The sequence below is a fragment of the Grampus griseus genome, assembly GCF_964374135.1.
Source record: "Grampus griseus genome assembly, chromosome: 9".
Lineage (NCBI taxonomy): Eukaryota > Metazoa > Chordata > Mammalia > Artiodactyla > Delphinidae > Grampus > Grampus griseus.
The window spans coordinates 78,615,646-78,636,742 of NC_139003.1; the positions used below are offsets into that span (position 1 = coordinate 78,615,646).

At 36.7% G+C, this 21,097-nt stretch overlaps 1 protein-coding gene across 1 annotated transcript in view; it reads left to right on the forward strand.

The window, feature by feature from the left end:
• Positions 1 to 375: 375 nt before the first annotated feature.
• The window catches only part of SEMA3A (semaphorin 3A), a gene marked incomplete at its 3' end in the record, with an annotated part of 231,758 nt that continues 211,036 nt past the window's right edge, over positions 376 to 21,097 (forward strand). Inside the window, exon 1 of the mRNA XM_082662278.1 lies at positions 376 to 502. Coding sequence (XP_082518404.1) covers positions 391 to 502 — 112 coding nt within the window. The 5' untranslated portion in view covers positions 376 to 390. The remainder of the gene's footprint in view (positions 503 to 21,097) is intronic.

A 21,097-nucleotide genomic window follows, 5' to 3' on the forward strand; every position in this document is an offset into this window, starting at 1 on the left:
TTCTGCTTCCCCGGAGCCGAATGAAGCAGGCAGCAGGATTAGAGTCCGCCAGCTATCAGAAGAGTCTAGATAAAAGGAACTGCTTCTTAAGCACCACTGCTGCAGCCCTTGTTGATTTTTTTTTCTTTCCACACAACAGTTGTGCCTCATTATCCGGTGCCTGGCTCGATTTTTTTTTTTTTTTTTTGGAGGGTTTGAAGTTTCTGGGCTTCAGTGACTGTTACAGAAGAGGAGGTGTTAGTGTTGCCTGGAGGTCTTGATTGTCTGCATTTATGAATGAAACTGACCTAAATCACCTGTTACCTCCAGTTTCCAGATTGTTTGAACTTCTGTGGCTGCACAATACAGGACCCGAGACTGAAACAGCATAGGACCCACAGTGCCTGCAGCATGGGCTGGTTCGCTAGGATTGTCTGTCTTTTCTGGGGAGTATTACTTACAGCAAGAGCAAACTATCAAAATGGGAAGAACAATGTGCCAAGGCTGAAATTATCCTACAAAGGTAAGTTTTTCTTTTCCTTTTATTTGACTAGCTTTCTAATGCCTCCCTGCCCCCTGCCTTTTCATTCCTTGAACTCCCTCCCAACCTAAACCGTAAAACCTTTAGTTTAACCTGGGAAACCTTTGTGATCGTGTGTGTCTTTTGGAGGTGATTGAAACACTTTTTTATAAAAGCATGGCTTCTGTTGGATATATGACAATTTAAATGCAAACAAAGAACATTTAATCACATTTGCAGAGAAAAGCTGAATGCCTGGTAAATGCTGATCTATATATGTGATCATATATCCTGATAATTCTTCTGACTCTACTCCTATTAAAATATTTTTAAAAACCACTAGTGCAACAATGGTCTCTTTGTAGATGTGAGTGCCTCACCTATAATAATTATTATGATGCATTGTATTTTCTTAGTTTTAGACAGTAAATGGTTAATTGTCATCATGAATATTCAGTTTGTTCAGATCTGACAATCAGATGCTTAACATAAGCAGTAGATCATGGTTTGCCAAGAGAATATAAACTGGAGAGAACAGACTAGTTTTTCCACAGTGTGTTATGATTGTACAAAAGACTGTGTATTTGGCTAATTGGTGCAAAGCTAAAGCCTTTGAAATGTAATGTTATTTGATTCTATATGTACTTCAGTGAGAACTGAAGAGATACTACTTTCTAGTTGTACAGCTAGCTGTGTGAACTTCTTTTCAAAAAAAGTATAAATTTAAGAAGAAGAAAAAAGCCTTATCACATGATCGGTCTGGTTACATCTTAATGTGTATGCTTGTTTTTTAACGAGGATTTTAAAGAAAATATTTGTTCTATATTTGTTTAGATAGATTTTATAGATAGATGTATAATATCATGCTAATATGGATTCCAACATGGTATATATAACTTTTAATGGAAGAGAATATTTATATAACTGAGGTATTATTAAAATGGAGTTGAAGATTAAACTGTTTTAACTCAAGTAGTTTTACTCCCTAGGGTGTTGCTTTCTTATGATTCTCAAATTTCTACAGTTGGGGGTGGGGCAATAAGAAGCTTCAATTATATTTCGTTTTTAGCCTATGATGTGAAAGAAAATTATTGCATCTATCTGTAGAGATGTCTGTCTACTATACATTGCTCTTATGCCAGAAAAGATATTCTTTAATTTTCACATGACGGGGAACATCTCTTTCTGAGTACTCTAGTGTGAATGAGAACCACAAAATAGGAAAGACAGATGTAATTTTTCACACTTTGGATTAGAAAATTAAACACCTACTAAATGTGTTTGTTTGTATTTAATACTTAGATAAAATACATTGAATTGGAAAATATATTTATTTTTGGTATTATTTTTTGGTTATTAAAAAGAGAATGAATTTTAACCATTAGCAAGCAGAATTGCAACTGTACTCATATAAGGTTTTTAAAAATAATCAAAAGGCACCCATTAAATATTTAATTAAATCCCAATTGTGTCTTTATATAGTAACTGTCTTTAAATTATTTTCCTAGTGTATGATATTATGGTATCTGTGTTTTCATCAGTTTTTGTTTTCTATTTTTACTCTTTGAGAGTATTTCATCCAATGATTCTTAGGTTAATCGTCCACTTTCTTCAAGTTTATATTCCTCATGAGTAAGTTTTACGTACAAGTTTACTTCCTGAAGATGTGAATAGCTATATGCTATAATTTTGGAGTAAGTTTGAAACATGACATGCATTTTAAAAATCTATATTTGGAGATACTTGTCTAAGTGCTAAATAAATTGCAAAATCAGTAGGAACTGAGAATTATTCTTATTTATTTTGCAAGAATTTTATTTCCATGGTAATGGATTACTCTCCATTAATAGAAAAGGCACCAGTTCTTTCTACATATTAAAAGATAGCATTTAATTAGAATAGCCCTTTGTTATATACAAATACTTTAAACTTGTCTAATGAAGTGAGTTGTATATATTGACAAGATGTATATATTTGAAACTGTCTCTATGAGCTCTTTTTAGCAATGGTATCCATTAGAATTATTCTGCTTTCCTTTAAACCAAAAACTGCCCTACAGCTACATAACAATTCTATTGATATACCTAGAGCTGGGCAATTTGGTAAAACAAGCTGTGAAATGAACAACACCAAAAAGAATAATAGGGATGGCCCAAGCAATTTTTCTTCTGCCCTTTTATTGGTCTGTCATTACCTTTTTGTCTCTACATGTACACTTGTTTTTCCAAAGCAACTGCCTGGTAGCCAATTGTCAGTACTTTGTTTCTAAGCTGTAATAGAGATTTTTTTTTTTTTTAGCTACTTCTTTTTCCTCCTTAATTAGATGTCAAACACAGTTAAAACATCCACTGCTTTGCCCTTAAAAATATTCCAGCATGATTCATGAAGAGTTAAATCCCTGCCAACCCTAATTTCCCATGGTCACTTGTTTTCAAAGATCCACCATTAACCCTCTCATTTCTCAGGTTGCCAGGACGAAGTTTCAGGCAATCACTGTACTTACTCTCTACTTGTCATTTTGCCTGGTAGGAGATAAAAGAGATTTGATATGTTAAATGAGAAAGAAAGAGAAGTAAGAACAAGAAGGCAGCCTTTGTAGTGGATATACATATATATCTAATAAGGTACCTCTTTACTTTCTAGGAATAGGAATTAAATAGATGTTTTCAGGACCATCTGGAGAAGTGATAATATTAGAAAAATGGGGTAGGCTGGCTTTTCCTCTGAACCAATCTGATTTAGAATCCTTGCGGGGGAAGCAAATGTGAGAACTCTGTAAATCTCAGCAGTCACATACAAATTATCCTCAAGAAACATTCACTCAGAGATACTTTTCCCTTCCTTAAATTCATGTAATATAGCTAGATGTTATAATGCTTCTTTTTAAAATTGATGAATAACTGTTTATTTGCCCTACGAAACTAGTCAAATTTCACTTTTCTCATGAAATACCAGATTATCATAAAATCTTCCTTTTGGAATGTGTGGTACAATGAAGACTTCAGAAAAACGTATGGAAATCACAAGGAAATAAATTAGGTCTGGGGTTTTAAACGAATGGCAAACATTCCATCACTCAGTGTAATGAGCTTTTCCAGGACATTGTGTGCTTCAGTTTTAGTAGAAATCAAAGACACATGCAAGTCTGAATGTGACGGTGATCATGTGAATCCAAAGATTATATCAGTGCCTTTAACTTTACCTTCATAGGGAGGACTTAGTAAATAGCCCTGAAATAAATGGTAGACATTTCAGAGGCTTTCTTTTCATACTTTGTAAAGGTTTTTTTGTTTTGTTTTTTTTCCAGAGTCAAATTGTTTAATTATTGTAAGAATGAGATTATTAGTTAAATCAAAATTCTCAGACATATCTTTTTGAGTGATGATAATGTTTAATTAAAAATTATGAATTAAAACTTGCAAAACCTTTTTTATTTGCCATTATTCAATATATTATGACCACTTCAAAATTTAATTTGTATGAATAATGATTTACTAATTAAACTTGTTGACTTTTCTGGGATTTTCATTAGTCTGCCAAAGCACAGGCATATATTTACATATTCATACATACATGTGTACACATATATGAATAGGTGAATATACATGAAGGACAAAATTTATGTTAATATTTTAGAGTTAATAAAAACAATCTTGGCAATCTACACGTGGTAAATTATAATAAAATACTTTACAAATAAAATTGTTATTGGTTTTAAAGATAGTCATGTGTTAAATTACATATGTATATTATAGCACACGTGATCTTTTTTTTAATATTTATTTTTTTATCTTTGGCTGCATTGGGTCTTTGCTACTTTGTGCGGGCTTCCTCTAGTTGCAGCGAGCAGGGACTATTCTTTGTTGTGGTGCGTGGGCTTCTCATTGCGGTGGCTTCTCTTGTTGCAGAGTACGGGCTCTAGGCGCACGGGCTTCAGTAGTTGTGGCATGCAGGCTCAGTAGTTGTGGCTCGCAGGCTCTAGAGAGCAGTCTCAGTAGTTGTGGTGCACGGGCTTAGTTGCTCCACGGCATGTGGGATCTTCCCAGACCAGGGCTTGAACCCGTGTTCCCTGCATTGGCAGGCAGATTCTTAAACACTGCGCCACCAGGGAAGCCCCAGGCATGATCTTTTGAGTCTCATGAAAAGTCTTCATGAATATCTCAAGTATTCAAGTAATAATATAAAATGGAATTTGTCTTACACTGGAAATCTCCTCATAGCTAAAATGGAATGTGTCTTTGAAGAGTAGGGTAGTAACATGTATATTTTCACAGAGCAAAGACATTATAAATTCTTTGCAATACCTTATCTCCAGTAGTCACTGCATATATGGCATCAGATCTCTTATTTGCTGATTCTTATTTAGTATGGCCTTTTCTTCCCAAATTCTTTTAACTTTAAAAATCATATTTTGGTTCTGAAGTCTTCGATTTGAGCACGCTGAAAACTAGAACTTTTTATTTATCTACTCGACAAGTATATCCAGGCAAAATAATAAAAAACAATATAAAACAAAATGCACAGTATCACATCTTGCGATCCAGTGCGGATCAGATCAAATGAGAGCTAGTGAAAGTCTCCAGTTTGAGGCTTCTCTGTTTGGAGCTGCCAGCCAGATTGGCCTTTGAAATAATAACTTATCAGTGCAGACTTTGGCAAGTAAGAAAATGACTGAGACCACAAAACCACCCCATGTAAGATAACTCACCAACTTTTGATAATGATGTGCAGTCTTTAATAGCTTAAGGAAACCTGAATACTGAAGAGATGAATTTTCCAATTCTAACTTTTTTAGGTTGTTATTTCTCTTCATATAAATTATTTCCTAGACTCCACTATTGTCAGTGATATGAAATGCCTAAATATTTAGGCAACTAAATAGAGGTATAGATCTGTGATAACTAATTTTTCTTTGTTTTCTTTTTTCTTTATCATATATCAATCAAACATGATTTAAAAATATGTTGTGATTTTCAGTCTATTATATTTAAATTCTATATTGAAGAATTAATGCTATTAAAGGATTTTTCAGGAATAAATTTCACTGGAATCCATCAGTATGATTGCATATGTTCCTAGTAACAAAATAAAAGTTAAAGTGTTGGTAGCAGAGCATAATGTATTTCTATTTAGTGTGAATATATAATTGTATTTGAGATGTGAGCTTTAAGTAACTTATAAAGTTATCAAGAACTTAAAGTCAGCTGTAAGGAAGTGTGTGGTTTAACTTCTTATCCCAGTTTCTCTCATTTAAACTTCAGTGGTACACCTACGTATCACAGTTCCCAAGATCAAAATATCACACACACCTTTACATCGTTTTGGAGAACTGTAAAATCTAAAGTCAGGACTATTTTAAATAGAATTTACACTTGAGTTTTTAAAATTCTTCCAGTACTGAAATAAATTTTTAATTGATCATTATCTATAACATTCATTTACAAAGTCATGATATTATAGCATAGAGAGTTACATTATTAATTGATGAAGACATTGCACTTATCAAACCTTCATGAAAATAAAAACCTATGATAAAATGATCCATTAATGCAAAGTTGTAAGTAAAATCTCCAAAACTCATGACAGTGTCTTAGTTCATGCGGTGAAAGCTGATTTTAAAAAGACCAGCAGTTGTAAACATAAGTTAGAACCAGTGTGAATCTTGGGATGGATTTTACCCTTCATGACTTCTAAGGTGCTGTTTAAAGGAACTACCATGATTTGCAGTTCTATGCTTCTGCTAATAGGTGGCACTAGCAATTTGAGACAGTTCTTTCATTAGTTTGGAAATGGGAAGGCTGCTAGGATAAATACACACAGAGTAGTGTGTGGAGACCAAGCTTGGAAAAACTGGCATGAGAGTCAGGATACGTAACAAGTACAAAACAGAAGCATTAGTTAAAATGGAATTTGCTACAGAATTTGATGTGCTCTTTGCATTTATTGGTACCTTCTGACCCTCAAAAAGTAGATTGTTGTAACCAAAATTAAATAAATAATGTAATTTAATTTAAATGAGAATTTACATGTGCAATTGGTCTATAAAATGTAAACAAAATAATGAGTGAAGCAGTAGTAACAAACAATCGGAGTGATGGACGGACAGTGTCCTGTGGATATGTATAAATAATACATATATAATTATTTTAAGCCTGGATCATAAAGTGCACTTAACAGGAGCAAGGCAGCCTGCCTGTGGCACATTATCACCCTCATTTATAATTGGAGAGTGGCTAGTTGAGAAGGTAAAATAATGTTTAGAAAATTACATTTGGTATATTTTTAAAAGAAGGACTCCTTTAGATTTGTAGGTTATTTTAAATTATTATCATAATTAAACATACCAAAGAACCAATAAATTCTATCTGACACAAATAAGTCTAAATGTCTTCAGTTACTATCTCCTTCCATTGCCAAAACATAAACATCAGTATAAATAGAGAATTTGCACACTATTTCCAGATAGTAACAAAGCTGGACTCTGTCAAACCCAGGATAAGAGGATATACAATTTATACTTGAATTAGGGAATAAAGATAAGTAAAAATAAAATTCTGTTGAATAAATATGAAGAGTGAATTGGTCTTAGTGTTTTCTACAAGCTTAGAGTAAAACTGAAAGGGACCACGAATTTAGGGAGTCTTGTCATCTCATGAATGAGTCGTTGAAACTACATATCCAGGTTTCCTTTGCTTGAAGAGATGTGCCGTGGGAAACAATGTTGACCAAAACTTTACAGTAACTTAATTTGTTACTGCAATCATAAACATGTCTTTGGATAAAATATAACATCACCCACTTGAGTCTTCATCAGCAAACTAAATGAAGTTTAGTTCTATTGATATGTCCAATGAGTTCTTTAGTCAAGAAAACTACTTATGTGGATCATCTTTGTTGTGTCAGATTGTGAGGTTCTAAGGCCAGATTGTATGGTTTTTCATTGGTATAATCTCAAAGGCTAGCACAGTCACTCATTGAATGAACTTGTACTTCATTGGATACACCTTGTTTTTAACCGCAAAGTATACCTGTTTATAAGTGAGTACAAAATTAATACAAATCTGTAATAAATCAATTCATTATAAGTGAATAGTACGTTATAATGTGGTAGAGAAAGTAAAGTCAGTTCTAAATGCTAAGGTAGGAGGATATCAGTGGAGGCATTTAGATGCATGCAAAGGGCAGTGGTATCTCCACAAATAGAGTCTCCTCTGAGCCAAGCGTATTCCAGCACTGAATCACAAAGTGTCTGGGTCACCTTTGTTTGCCTGCAAGTAGGAGATGGAAAATATATAACAATAAATGCATCTCAGAAGCCTCTAGGAGAGAAATTATTTCATTCCTTTCAACAAATACCCTGAGTTTCCTTATTATGGTATCTCAGTACACACAACAAGAAAAGAAAAGTGAGCGAGACGATTCTAAAATCAAATAGTGGCTAAAGACATACTGTCTCCTTATCACTCTTACTGTATCTGGATTTTTGTGTAGAACAAACCAGTCCTACCAAACAAAGTTGAAAATGCAATCGTTTAAAAGTTTAAATTGGCTAGATTTCATTGTCCACACTTTTGGGAGAATCCTGGCTTTGCTCTCGGACAACCTGCTAAGATTAATGTTGCAGAGCCTTCCTTGCTTCTTCTTACCCTTGATTCCGCTTATCAAGAGCAGCAGTTACTTATTGCCCCTTGCTTTTCATCTCCAAGTAAGCCTCTGGCTTACTTTGGCTCTGTGCTTTATGGCCTGGGACCACCACCTACTTCCATCCTCAGCCCTTGCTCCCAAACCCCACCCGCCCAGGAGAGTAGATATGATAAGAAAGATCCATAGGAATCTTTGTTGAAGTGTGATGTGCAAAATATATGTTGAGTTTGTTGTTTAAGATCCCAATTTTATATAATCGAGACGGTGAGAGAGAACAGTAGGCTACTTTCCTTAGTCCACTTATAGGTCTATAATTGGTATCTAGAATATAAATTAATGTACAGTGCTTGACTTTACAGTCTTATAAAATATATGTTAGTCTTGTGACAAGGTAGAATTATCAATAGGAAAGGAAATAATACAACTACCCAGAGTGCTCTTACATACAAATCATAGTTATTCATGGTGTTTAAAAATGATTAAGTCCTAATCCAAGCCCTTCCAGAATATATTTGGGGAAAGCCAAAACAAAGTTCTTTATGCCTGAGGTCAAATCAAAACTATACAAGCACTTTTGAGTCTTTATAATATGTGCAGAAATTTTACCTTCAAATTTGAAATTTCAAGAGAATAGACTCTGCTCTGTTGTAATCATCCTTTAAGAATTAGTTTAAATGAACCTAGGTTTTCATTAGCTATGCAAACTTCAATTATTTACAAAAATAAGTTATGATAAATAATAAGCATTTCTTACTTGTATTTTATATGTAAGACAAACACATAAAACCGTGTAAGGCAAGTGGCAGATTTCTTGATGAATAAGTAGATTCTTGGATAAATAAAGTGAATACATAATGGGACTTCTGAGGAAGGTGGTATCACATCTACCTAAAGACTTCAGGGAATTTTGTAAAATAAGGCATAAGGAAGGTGGGCCTTGAAAGACAAGAAGTATGTGAGAAGGCAGAAATAGAAAAAAGTGACAATTAAACTACTATCAAAAATATTTGGGGGATATTTTTTATAAAAGCAATATATTTCATAAAGTATGTAATAATAGAGTTATATATATTCTTATGCATTCAAATGTGATATGGAAACAAGTGTGTCCTTTAACAAGGGGAACTTAAAGTTGTAGTATGTCAGGCTAGGAATGTCATCTAGTTAACAGGTGTTTGTCTATGTTTGACTGAAAATGAGAGCAAGATGGACAAGTGGCACATCCTTGAAAGACTTTTCCACAGTGGTCACAGTGGTCATTTGGGCTTATTCCATCTCTCCTTTGAGATTTATCTGTAAAGTATATGAGACAAGCTTCTTTCTAACCAATGGAGAAAAGAGGAAAGTTGAGTGTTGTTATCCAGTATAGAAAACACTGTGACTTTTGTTCCTTGAAATTATAAAATATACTGGTTTAGAATGCAGGTTTCTTCTTGTTCTCCTAGTGAATTCCTATTTTTTTTCTGCTTTACTCTATTATTTCTGTAACCAATCCACCAACAATTTTTTAAATTTATTTATTTATTTAATTTTTTTTACATCTTTATTGGAGTATAATTGCCTTACAATGGTGTGTTAGTTTCTGCTTTATAACAAAGTGAATCAGTTATACATATACATAAGTTCCCATATCTCTTCCCTCTTGTGTCTCCCTCCCTCCCCCCCCATCCCACTCCTCCAGGTGGTCACAAAGCACCGAGCTGATCTCCCTGTGCTATGCGGCTGCTTCCCACTAGCTATCTATTTTATGTTTGGTAGTGTATATGTGTCCATGCCACTCTCTCAGTTTGTCCCAGCTTACCCTTCCCCCTCCCCATATCCACAAGTCCATTCTCTAGTAGGTCTGTGTCTTTATTCCTGTCTTACCCCTAGGTTCTTCATGACCTTTTTATTTTTTCTTAAATTCCATATATATGTGTTAGCATATGGTATTTGTCTTTCTCCACCAACAATTTTGAAAAGAGCAACTGCTATTTTATAAATCATATTTGTTTTTAATATGAAGGCACCCATATCATCTATATGATGATCATCAAGTATTAAGATGCCCCTTTAACTGTGTATTCCTGTTATGTGCCATGTCTTTAAATGCAAAGTCATATATTACATATATTTTAATTTGCTTAGCACTTTGTTATCATTCAGGATGTTCCTCTGGCTCACTTAAGAAGGAAACTTAGTTTCAGAACAAACAAGCTAGTAAAATCTTGGAACGTTTCATAACATATAAGACAAAGTTGTAGGTTCATGGTATTTTGCAACACAAACTGCAAAAAGTTACTTCTGGAATTTTGGTCATAATAGAATAATCCCTTGTACTTGCAGAATTATATATAGATGAAGAGCTACACAAATCAATGTGTTTATACGTAGTTCAAATGTGTGTGTATCCATAACAAATACAAGAAAAGTTACATTCAACTCATTACTTTTCTAAATCACATCATGTTTGAGAATTATGGAAAATGGAATGCCAATCACTAGAACACAGACTGAGGCAAAAGGTCATGGGAGACTGTCTCTCCCTTTGCTCGATGGCAGGTCTTGAGTGGTTCAGGACTGGCCATGATATTCTGTCCTTTAGTGGTTGACCTTACCAGAGCATCTTCTACTGTGCAGTGCTGCTGTCTAGCCAAGTTCTCTGCTCTCTCTTAGGCACTAGCACTCTGGGAAGTTACCAAATTGCCTCTTTCAGTAGCCCTTCCATTAAGACTTCTCAGCATCTTGGCTCCAGGTCATGTAGTGTCTTTCCTCTAAAAGCACACACCTCTCAGGTCCTTCCACCTCCAGAATGTAGTGTGTGAGCAGGTCCCGCTGGTACAATAGCCTTTCATCTTTCCAGACTTGAAATAAATGATCTTTTTAACTGATCCTGGCCACCCTCCTCTACCCCTTTGCTCTGGAAGTACAAAGTCTTCAACCCATACCTTCTTATCCTATCCAAATAGATCTCCTCTAAGTCTATCATTTGGAAAACAAAATCTGTTCATTTTCCCCTGGGGGTATAGAAAAAGTTTCTAGGCCTCAAAAATTAAAAGCCTTTCTGTCTCTCTTGGGAAGAGGCTAGGAAGCTTTCATTTTTAGCAGATTAATCTACAGAAATTAAATGACTATTTCTTAATTAGGTAACTTTGCCACTTTAACTTTTCTCTAAGGGCTCTCTTCTACACACATACACCTAAAGCTAGACATCTGCCTAGAACAGAGGGTGTGGTGCTCATATTTTAGTCTAAATGTCTCAACTTTACATCTATAAAATATGCTGACTAAAGGACAAACAAATTAGTCTTCTTGACCCTTGAGATGTAGAAGTGTCCCACAACTGATGAGTGGGAAGAAAAGCACAGCAGAAAGCTGACAACTGGAGGGCATGAGCCAGGGTTACCCAGGGAACTCTTCCCAGTCTGCCCATGCCCCTGCTTGGGAAAATTACTTTCCCAGGTGCTACAAGTTCTGGGAACCAGTTGCTGAGTAAGCTAGGGGCTTTTGCATGTACCCCTTCTACATAGCAAAGGCCACAGAAAATCTACACTTGGATCTGTCACAGGGAACCCCAACTGAACTTGTTTGTTCAAAACTATACTCACAGTCCTCTCTACAAACTTGTTTACCCTCTTGGTTCCCCGTTTCAGGGATTGTTGTCATTTTGTCCTAGTTGTTCAGACCACTAGCATCTTTGCCTTCCCCTTGCTGACTCTCCCCATATCTAACCAATCTCAGTGTTCTATGGATTCTCCCTCTGGAGTTCATCCCTCAAATCTTTCCTCTTCTGTCCTCCAGGTTAAGTCAGGCTCTTATCATTACTTGCCCTGTTATGACAGCAGTCACCTATAGTTGTCTCTTCTTTCTGTCATTACTGGCTATAACTCTTTCTGAAATTCAAATCTAATTATACCACTCCTTTTTAAAAAGTTCCTACTGATTACAGCCAAACTCCTTAGTTTTACCTAGAAGGATGATTAACCTAAAGTAGTCTAGGGCACAGAGGAGCTATTTGGAGGGCCTGCCATGGTTCAGCTATGAGGAAATGAATGCCGGAATAAGGATCATGATAATTGAAATGAGAAAGAAATGCTGGAAATGGGACACATTGAACGTATAGAAAAATTGGGTTTGGGGAATGATTGTGTGTAGGGAGGATCTGGAGAATTCAAGAACAATAAGTTTTAAGTTTTCTGCAACTAGGAGTATTATACAACAATTGATAGTATCTGGAAAGTGAAACTCTCTTCACCTTACAGCCCAACCATGCCCCAATATAGTACTCCCTTCACGTCACACCTGTGACCTTGCTGCCGCCTGTCCTCCCACGCTCTCAATTGTGTACTGACGTTGTCCTCTCAAACAGACATCGACTTGAGTATCACCTTTGGCTAGGCTTTTGAAGAGGCAGAGAAACAGAGGTAGGAAACATAATATGGCACCTGTCCTGAAGAAACTTAGCATTCGGAAGGGAAGAAGACACAGATAGTCAACTTTGTAAGATCACACCTGCTCTTTATCTATCTTATATTCTCAGTCAAGTACAGAGTCTTGTGCATGACAGAGCCTTACTAAATACTCCTTGAATGAAATGATTGAAGGAATAAGTGAGGAGGTGGCTGGTAATCATTCCAGGTGAGAGAGCTAAGGAGCAGAGGTGAGACCATACAAACAATGGATTTGAGAACAAAACATAGCCCAGTTTAAAGGTTTGTAAAATCAAGTACTGGGGCTTCCCTGGTGGCGCAGTGGTTGAGAATCTGCCTGCTAATGCAGGGGACATGGGTTCGAGCTCTGGTCTGGGAGGATCCCACGTGGCGTGGAGCAACTGGGCCCGTGAGCCACAACTACTGAGCCTGCGCGTCTGGAGCCTGTGCTCCACAAGAGAGGCTGCGATGGTGAGAGGCCCGTGCACCGCGATGAAGAGTGGCCCCCGCTTGCCACAACTAGAGAAGGCCCTCGCACAGAAATGAAGACGCAACACAGCAAAAATAAATAAATTAATTAAAATCAAGTAGTGAAATATTTGATTGGAAGAAAAATAATTTAAGGCTACAGGAGCAGTTCAAATGCTGATAAATGGTAGGGAACTCTGAAACAGAGTGTACAGGATTTAAACTTTAGATTCGAGTAATAGGTGATGAAATTTTTTAAAGTTTATAAGTGAGTGGCATGTGCGAAGCAACACTTAGGCATCCCGAATCCTGGGAGTAGGGCTTTAGTTCTGAATTACTGAGTCATCGTCTGAGATGCAGAAGCAAGATTCTGTAACAAGACTTATAACTCAGGTTAGGCTTCACATAATGACCTTGTTATCCTGGGGTACAGAGACTTCATATGTGGGCATGTAGCTCACCTTATCTACATAGAGCATATATTTTCACATGTCTAGAAAAATGCAAGTTATACTTAAGAAAAACTGCAGATATTTATGATTTCGTGTAAAATTACAAATTCCAACAGTTGAGTGTCATTTAGGATATAGCTCTACCTAAAAATATTCTACATTATGTACTAATTCCTTCAAATATTAAGTTTATGGCAGACTATACATGTAAAACTTCTGATGAGGAATGATACATGCATTTTACTCTGTCACAAAGTCACTATTTAGGCAAAGCAAGATATCAAAGGTGACTTTCTTTTTTCCCCATCACCATATTATATGAGTTCATCATTCTTCTTTTTTTCTTTTTTTTTTTTTGCGGTACGCAGGCCTCTCACTGTTGTGGCCTCTCCCGTTGCGGAGCACAGGCTCCGGAGGCGCAGGCTCAGTGGCCATGGATCACGGGCCCAGCCACTCTGTGGCATGTGGGATCTTCCCGGACCGGGGCATGAACGCGTGTCCCCTGCATCGGCAGGCGGACTGTCAACCACTGTGCCACCAGGGAAGCCCAGTTCATCATTCTTTTGATGAATTTTTTTTTTTTTTTTTCTCCTGGGCTGGAAAGCAAAGATTCACTCCTTTGCATTTGATTCTAACTAGATAAACTTAGAAGCTGTACTCAGAGCAGCTACTCCTAAGACTCAGATTCCCTGTTGGACTCTCACATGCTGACCTGGAGCCATGGAGTTTTCTTACTTTCATTGCATGTTTTTCATGTTCAATAGGGTCTCAGCCTTCTTTTGCTTCCCAAGGTGCTTATTCAGAACAGAATTAAGGTTCCCTCTGCTCACTCTAACAGAGCAGACGTCCATTCTCTATCTATTCAACCCCCTAATCCAGACAGATTCTTGAGAAAGATTTCTAGCATAACAACAAAATGAGACCCAGTGACTCAAACAGTTTCTTTCTGGCATGCATGAAATCACTTAGCAAGGCACAGTGTCCGTTGTGCCTACTGTTTCATCAGAAACAAGATTACTACTTATCTGATTGGCTTTGCTCTTTAGCTGCCAAATTGGAAAAAAACTGTCTACTCTATGACAGTACTTCTGTTCCCATCTATATAAACATCTACACATTAATTCTGAAAGAATCTGTTTAGTCTATTCTAAGCAGATGCCATATAAGGGAGTGAAATGAGCAATGTTAGAGCAATTGGTTTCTTTTTTTTTTTTTTTTTTGTGGTACTCGGACCTCTCACTGTTGTGGCCTCTCCCGTTGCGGGGCAACAGGCTCCGGACGCGCAGGCTCAGCGGCCATGGCTCACGGGCGCAGCTGCTCCACGGCATGTGGGATCTTCCCGGACCGGGGCACGAACCCGTGTCCCCTGCATCGGCCGGCGGACTCTCAACCACTGCACCACCAGGGAAGCCCAGCGATTGGTTTCTTTAGTACAGGTCTCAGTCCAGAATATTGAACTGTACCACAAGCAACATACACTAAGGGTCATAGTCTCCCGAACAGATTCTCCATTGTACATATTACACCATCTTTTTCATACAAATTAGTTTTCTTTATAGAGTTAATAGCAGATTTACTGCCTTTTCACATTTACTAAAGAATAAAATTTCACATTCTTGGAGTATACAAAATGATAGCACATATTCAATTAAAATTATATATATTTGATCATATGTGTTGTCATTATTTAGTATTACTGAATAGTAAGTCATGCTGTGTTTACAGAGTTCAGGTACCTATTTGCTGGCCTTTTGAAAATCAGTGGCCTTTTTGAATTTAGCTGCTGGAACAAAAATTTCACCAATACAAGAGGAATCTAAGCCTAGCAAAGAAAGCAATGAATTGACTCTGGCATTTTCTAGGTGTTAGGACTCTGGCATGTATTTTAGCCTCAGGTTGCTCTTCTGTTACATGCAGAGAATAGCTACTTTACAGTAGCTCTTATTGGGATATTGACAATACACGTGTAAGGTATTCAGTCAGTGCTTGGTACATGGAAGAGATTCATTAACTATTAATTCCTTGTGGCAGATTAATAATTGCATAGGTTCTAGGTTACAGTGTTTTGCTCATTCAGAGTGGGTATGCATGCATGCATTCTCTAGCTATTATGCTTATTTTGTGAACCAAATTAATAAATGCTAATAATACAAAGAAAATCACAGTTATTATATTTGTAATGTGCTTCTTTCAGAGACACGTAGCATAATAGTGCAAATCTTTGAAAACATGAAGTTTGTCAATGTCATCTGGTCAGTGAATACAGGAGAACCCTCTGTGAAAAGCTAGTGTTGCAAGTAAACAGTTGTAAAAAAATTTAAAAAGCTGAATCTAACATTCAGCCTTTCAGTCCTACATAAGTGCCCTTAAATGTCTTGGTGTTGACTTGTTGCTTGTCACAGTTTTAAGTGTGGACTATGGATGAGGGTATACATGATACTGACCAGGGGGACTTCCCTGGTGTCGCAGTGGTTAAGAATCTGCCTGCGGGCTTCCCTGGTGGTGCAGTGATTGAGAGTCCGCCTGCCGATGCAGGGGACACGGGTTCCCAAGAATCTGCCTGCCAATGCAGGGGACACCATTTGGATCCCTGGTCTGGGAAGATCCCACATGCCATGGAGCAACTAAACCCGTGCGCCACAGCTACTGAGCCTGTGCTCTAGAGCCCACGAGCCACAACTACTGAAGCATGCATGCTCTAGGGCCCATATTGCACAACAAGGGAAGCCACCACAATGAGAAGCCCGCGTGCCTCGACGAAGAGTAGCCCCTGCTCGCCGCAACTAGAGAAAGCCCGTGTGCAGCAACGAAGACCCAACACAGCCAAAAAATTAATTAATTAATTAATTAATTTAAAAAAACACTAATTATGGGGATGAAAGCAGACATGATTTTTAGGTCTTCTGGCTCTCAATGCTTAGTGATCCAGACTGAGCAAAGGAGCACCTGTTTCTTAAGAAAAGACTTGCCTGCATCTCGCAGATTATAAGTTCCAGTTTGTGTTTTCAACATGAACCAAGGTCAGCCATTTAATATTCAGTAAAAATAACCAGGAAATGACTAGTTTTATTAGCTCCTGTACTTACAGCATATCCTGTCGAATGGCGTAATGGTTGCCTTGAATATTATTTTGTTATGACTTGGTCCATGAAGACACAACATCCTTCATGACAACTTACAAAGTGTTGAATCCACAGAGGAATTAACACAATATTCCCATTTAATATGTCCCCGAGGCTGAATGAAACATTGTAGATATGAAGTCTGAGTCTTTCAGACCAATTCTATGAACCTCCTGTGATGGCGAATAACCCACTTGCAGGAAAAAGGATATGCAGTCATTCGAGAAAATAAACTTGCAGTCTGAAGCTAGTAAATAGAATGAAGAAAATGTTGGGAGCCACTTAAAGGGGCTTTTGTCTAACAGAAGACACTGGGAAGCCAGACTGGGAAATCTAGACGTTGTCAGAAGGGGAGGTGACACTAACCACAGTTGGCTTTTAAAGGACTTCTCTGGAAGGCAGAATTCCTTTGGAAAACACTTTATGCACCAGCATGAATAAGTTTCTGAGGTACTCTAGACAAAGATGAATTTTATTTCTTTGTGGCTTTAGCAATATTACAATGCTCATAAACTCTTTTACCTTATGCCAGACATGTGGAAGCAATCAATATATGTAAATGATATGTGAAGGTGAGGCATAGTTTTAGCTTAAAAACTTAGACTGTCTGCGGTTATAAATTATAACCACATCACAAAGAGCTACTCGCCTTTTAATAGTAACTTAAATGTAAAAATAATCAGCGATGAATTCTTAAAACTGCTAGTGTTTTCTTAGTAAAGTACAATAAATGTAAAATATAGTGCTACTTTGTGCTGTTACGTTATTTTTAAGACAACATTTAAAGGCAAATATTTTTTACTTTAAGTAATTATTAAAATGTAAATAGCTGTAGTTAGACATAATTACATCAGTCTATCTCTGAAAAATTACTTTTTTGCCAAGGGTTGCATTTTAGATTAACTCCAGTTGCCCTTATTAATATTAATGCCCCCCTTTTTCTGTTAACATTATATCAATTTGGTTTTTGCCTATAATATACTTTTTTATATTTATATATGTGTGTATATATGTATTCCTATGCTTTGTAACATTTTGTAAATTTTGAACATATAAACATGAATCAAATCTCCCAGCAAAGGAAACAGATATAATAAAAATAAATGTTTCCCTTTCTTTAAATTCAAAACAGTGAAACTGTTAGTCTCAATATGATGGTGCTGTGCCTCTTTTAAAATATTTTTACCATCTGCTCTATATAAAGCTGGATATTAAAATAACATGAATTCAAAGTAGTGTTAGACACACACACACAACTAGTAGAGGGAAAGAAAGTAAAATAAAATAAATCAAAGATGAATATTTAAACATTAATTTATCATCTTTTCAATGAAAAAAAGATCATATTTTGTTAGACTGAAATCAGGTCTGTTATATCCCCAATTTACTCATAGTAAAACAAACAAAACTCATTCTAACATATGTACTCGAGAGAACCAAGAAACAATCATTATACTAAATATTTAAATAAAATTCACCAATATAGAATGGCTCTACATGCCATACTTCATTCAGCAGGCATGTACTGGTGCAGGGTCTCTGACAAACGGGACAGAGATAAAAGACACAGTCCCCATGCAGAAGAATCCTACCCTCCTATATCAACCCAGATTAATTAGGGTTTAGTATATCATCGGGCTAATTTTTTAAAATATGGAAGTTTTACAAAATAGAATGAATTCCTCAGTCTACTAGACAAATGCCAGTTGCCATTTGGAGTTTATTTCCTAGAGCAATAGTAGAGGAATGTGAGGAGAGGGAGAATGACCAGGAATGGAGAAACATTGACTCAGCTGCTGGATGTGAACAGTCCTAAAAGAAAGACAAATTCTTCAACTCAGATGCTTGTGCCCGTGTGTTGTTGTTGTTGTTGCAGTTTGGTCTAGGGTTTTACTGTAACTCTGATTACTCAGCACGTATTTCCATGCTATTATGCTCTTGCTTCTTTAAATAGTATTCTCTTTCTCATCCAGAAAATGTTCTTTTAAAACAAACTCGTTTCAAATGGACAAAAATTAACTAGGTATAACTATGCACCAATCACTATAATGATTACTATGAAAAGAAAATCATACAGGGTTAATCCCTTTTCTCAAGAACCTCACAACATAGTGCTCGAGACAGTATACCACCCAACAATAAGGCAAATTGGTCCATCAGTTAGATATAAAACAAATGCCATGAAATTTAGAGGTGACAGTGGCTTGTTAATTATGCTGCAGTATGATATTGAGCATAGAGAAAATATGTTTTACAGGGAGTGAAAATTAATCTAGACATACAAGGATGAAGAAAATTTTCCAAGGAAGCATGGGGAAGCCCTTTCTGGTAGAAGCACAATCTGGAAACATGAGGCATTAATATGTATAGCTTATCTAAGGAGCCACAACATTAATTGAACATTAATTTAATCTTTATGGAAAGGGGTAGCAGATAGTGAGGCAATGCGAGCCAGTTCTGAAACTCTGAGTATGTCAGGGATCAGTGATTCTTTATAATCTTTGATCATCCCTCATACTAATATGGTATGCAATGAAGTACACTATACATTGTGGAATATGTACAAAGATAACGTGAATTCTGCCCCAGGGGCAAGAGTTTGTTAAAACACCCAAATGTGCAAAGAGTAATGTATCCTAACAAAGGACTGTGAGAATTCGGAAAATTAAGATATCACAGAGGCCATGGATCAGGAAAGTCCTCTTGTGAGAAGAAGAATTTGAGGTGGGCCTCAAAGAGCCTTTTGGCAGGTGTGGAGGAGAGAGGAAGAATAGAAAACATTCTAGGTGACGGAAGTAAATAAACAATAAACAGAGGAGAAAGTGTTAAGGGTAGTTCATGAAGTGTTTAGTATATTAGTTTGCTTAACCATATTTTAAAAAATCATATGAGGTACGTTCAGGTACTAATTGAATAATCATGGGCAGTTAACTTGATTTCTCTGAGCACACGATGCATGACACAAAAGAGTATTCAGTACCTATTCAGTCTTTTTCCTTCAGTTTCCAATGGAAATGTTTAAATATCCCATAAAATATGTCATCGTCATTATTATTATTTTTTTTTTTTGCGGTACGCGGGCCTCTCACCGCTGTGGCCTCTCCCGTTGCGGAGCACAGGCTCCGGATGCGCAGGCTCAGCGGCCATGGCTCACGGGCCCAGCCGCTCCGCGGCATGTGGGATCTTCCCGGACCGGGACACGAACCCGTGTCCCCTGCATCGGCAGGCGGACTCTCAACCACTGCGCCACCAGGGAAGCCCATTATCATTATTTTTAATTCATATGTTTAAGTACATTTTAGGTTCATGGTACCAAGTCCAGAACAATAATCTACTTAGAATCGGTAGAACGTAGTAGTTAAGAACATGGTGTTAGTAATCAGGAATTTGGGGCTCAAATCTGACCCTTGACTATGTGACCTTGGACAATATGCCCCACTAAAACTCAGTGTTTGTTTAAAAGATGGGGATAATAAAAGATCTAACCTTTTGGATGCTTCTGTAGATTACATGAGGTTTAGCTGGTACCCTTTTAAAATGTATCATGGATGATACACATGGAGTACTAGCAAAGCAACTGGCATGGTGAGTGCCCAGTAATATTGCATTTTGATAGAAAATATAGGAATGGGTCACAAAATGAGGTATCAGGTCAAGTGATAAAAGTGTAGAAAAGATAATAAGTGTAATGGAGAAGCAGAGGAGGCATTCTTTACCAAGGATTGAGATGAGAGCTGAGAAGTCAAAGATGGGTACAAGTAAGATAAGTCGAGAGTTGAGATAGTGCTGTGAGCAATTAGGTAAAAACGTAAGCTGTATTTGGAGGGGAAAGACAAATGTTTTGTTTGTTTGACTGCCTTTTCCCTCTATTGTATTAAACATTGGTTTACATAAATCATTTCAGTAAATATGGCTACCCTTGTTGATGTAGGTGCTAATTATTGTGACTGATTTTCTATTTTCTCTCTGTCTCCTGAAAAGATTGATAAGCAATGACTACGTCAAGATGTATGAAATAGAAGAGAATTGAAAGAGCAAGATGACTAGATATCTCAGCAGTTATTGCTAACAATAGAGTTGTTTGATGTAATGATCTATCCAGAAGTTTATCAAGACAGTTAAAAGGCTACAAGTCAATAAAATCAGACAAGTGGAATCAGGGGGAGGAAATAGATACTGTGAGGTGGGATTGGGGAAGAGGAAACTACTTAAAATTATATTGGTTAATGCTTTACTTTTTCTTATATCTCTCATTCATTTGAGACAGGAAACAACTCTACCTTTCAAAATTATTTAAAGTTTTGTAAAGAATATTGAATTGTTTAACCATGATCGCTAAATGGAGTCTTTTCTAAGTGATTTATAAAAAGTGAACGTAATAAATATCATATATAGAACAAAACTTATAAAAATTGTTGTTACTAAACAATAGCTTGTTTCCATAATCTCATTATAGTTCCCTTGTTATTGAACTTGTGCCTAACAATCTGTGATTCTTTTTAG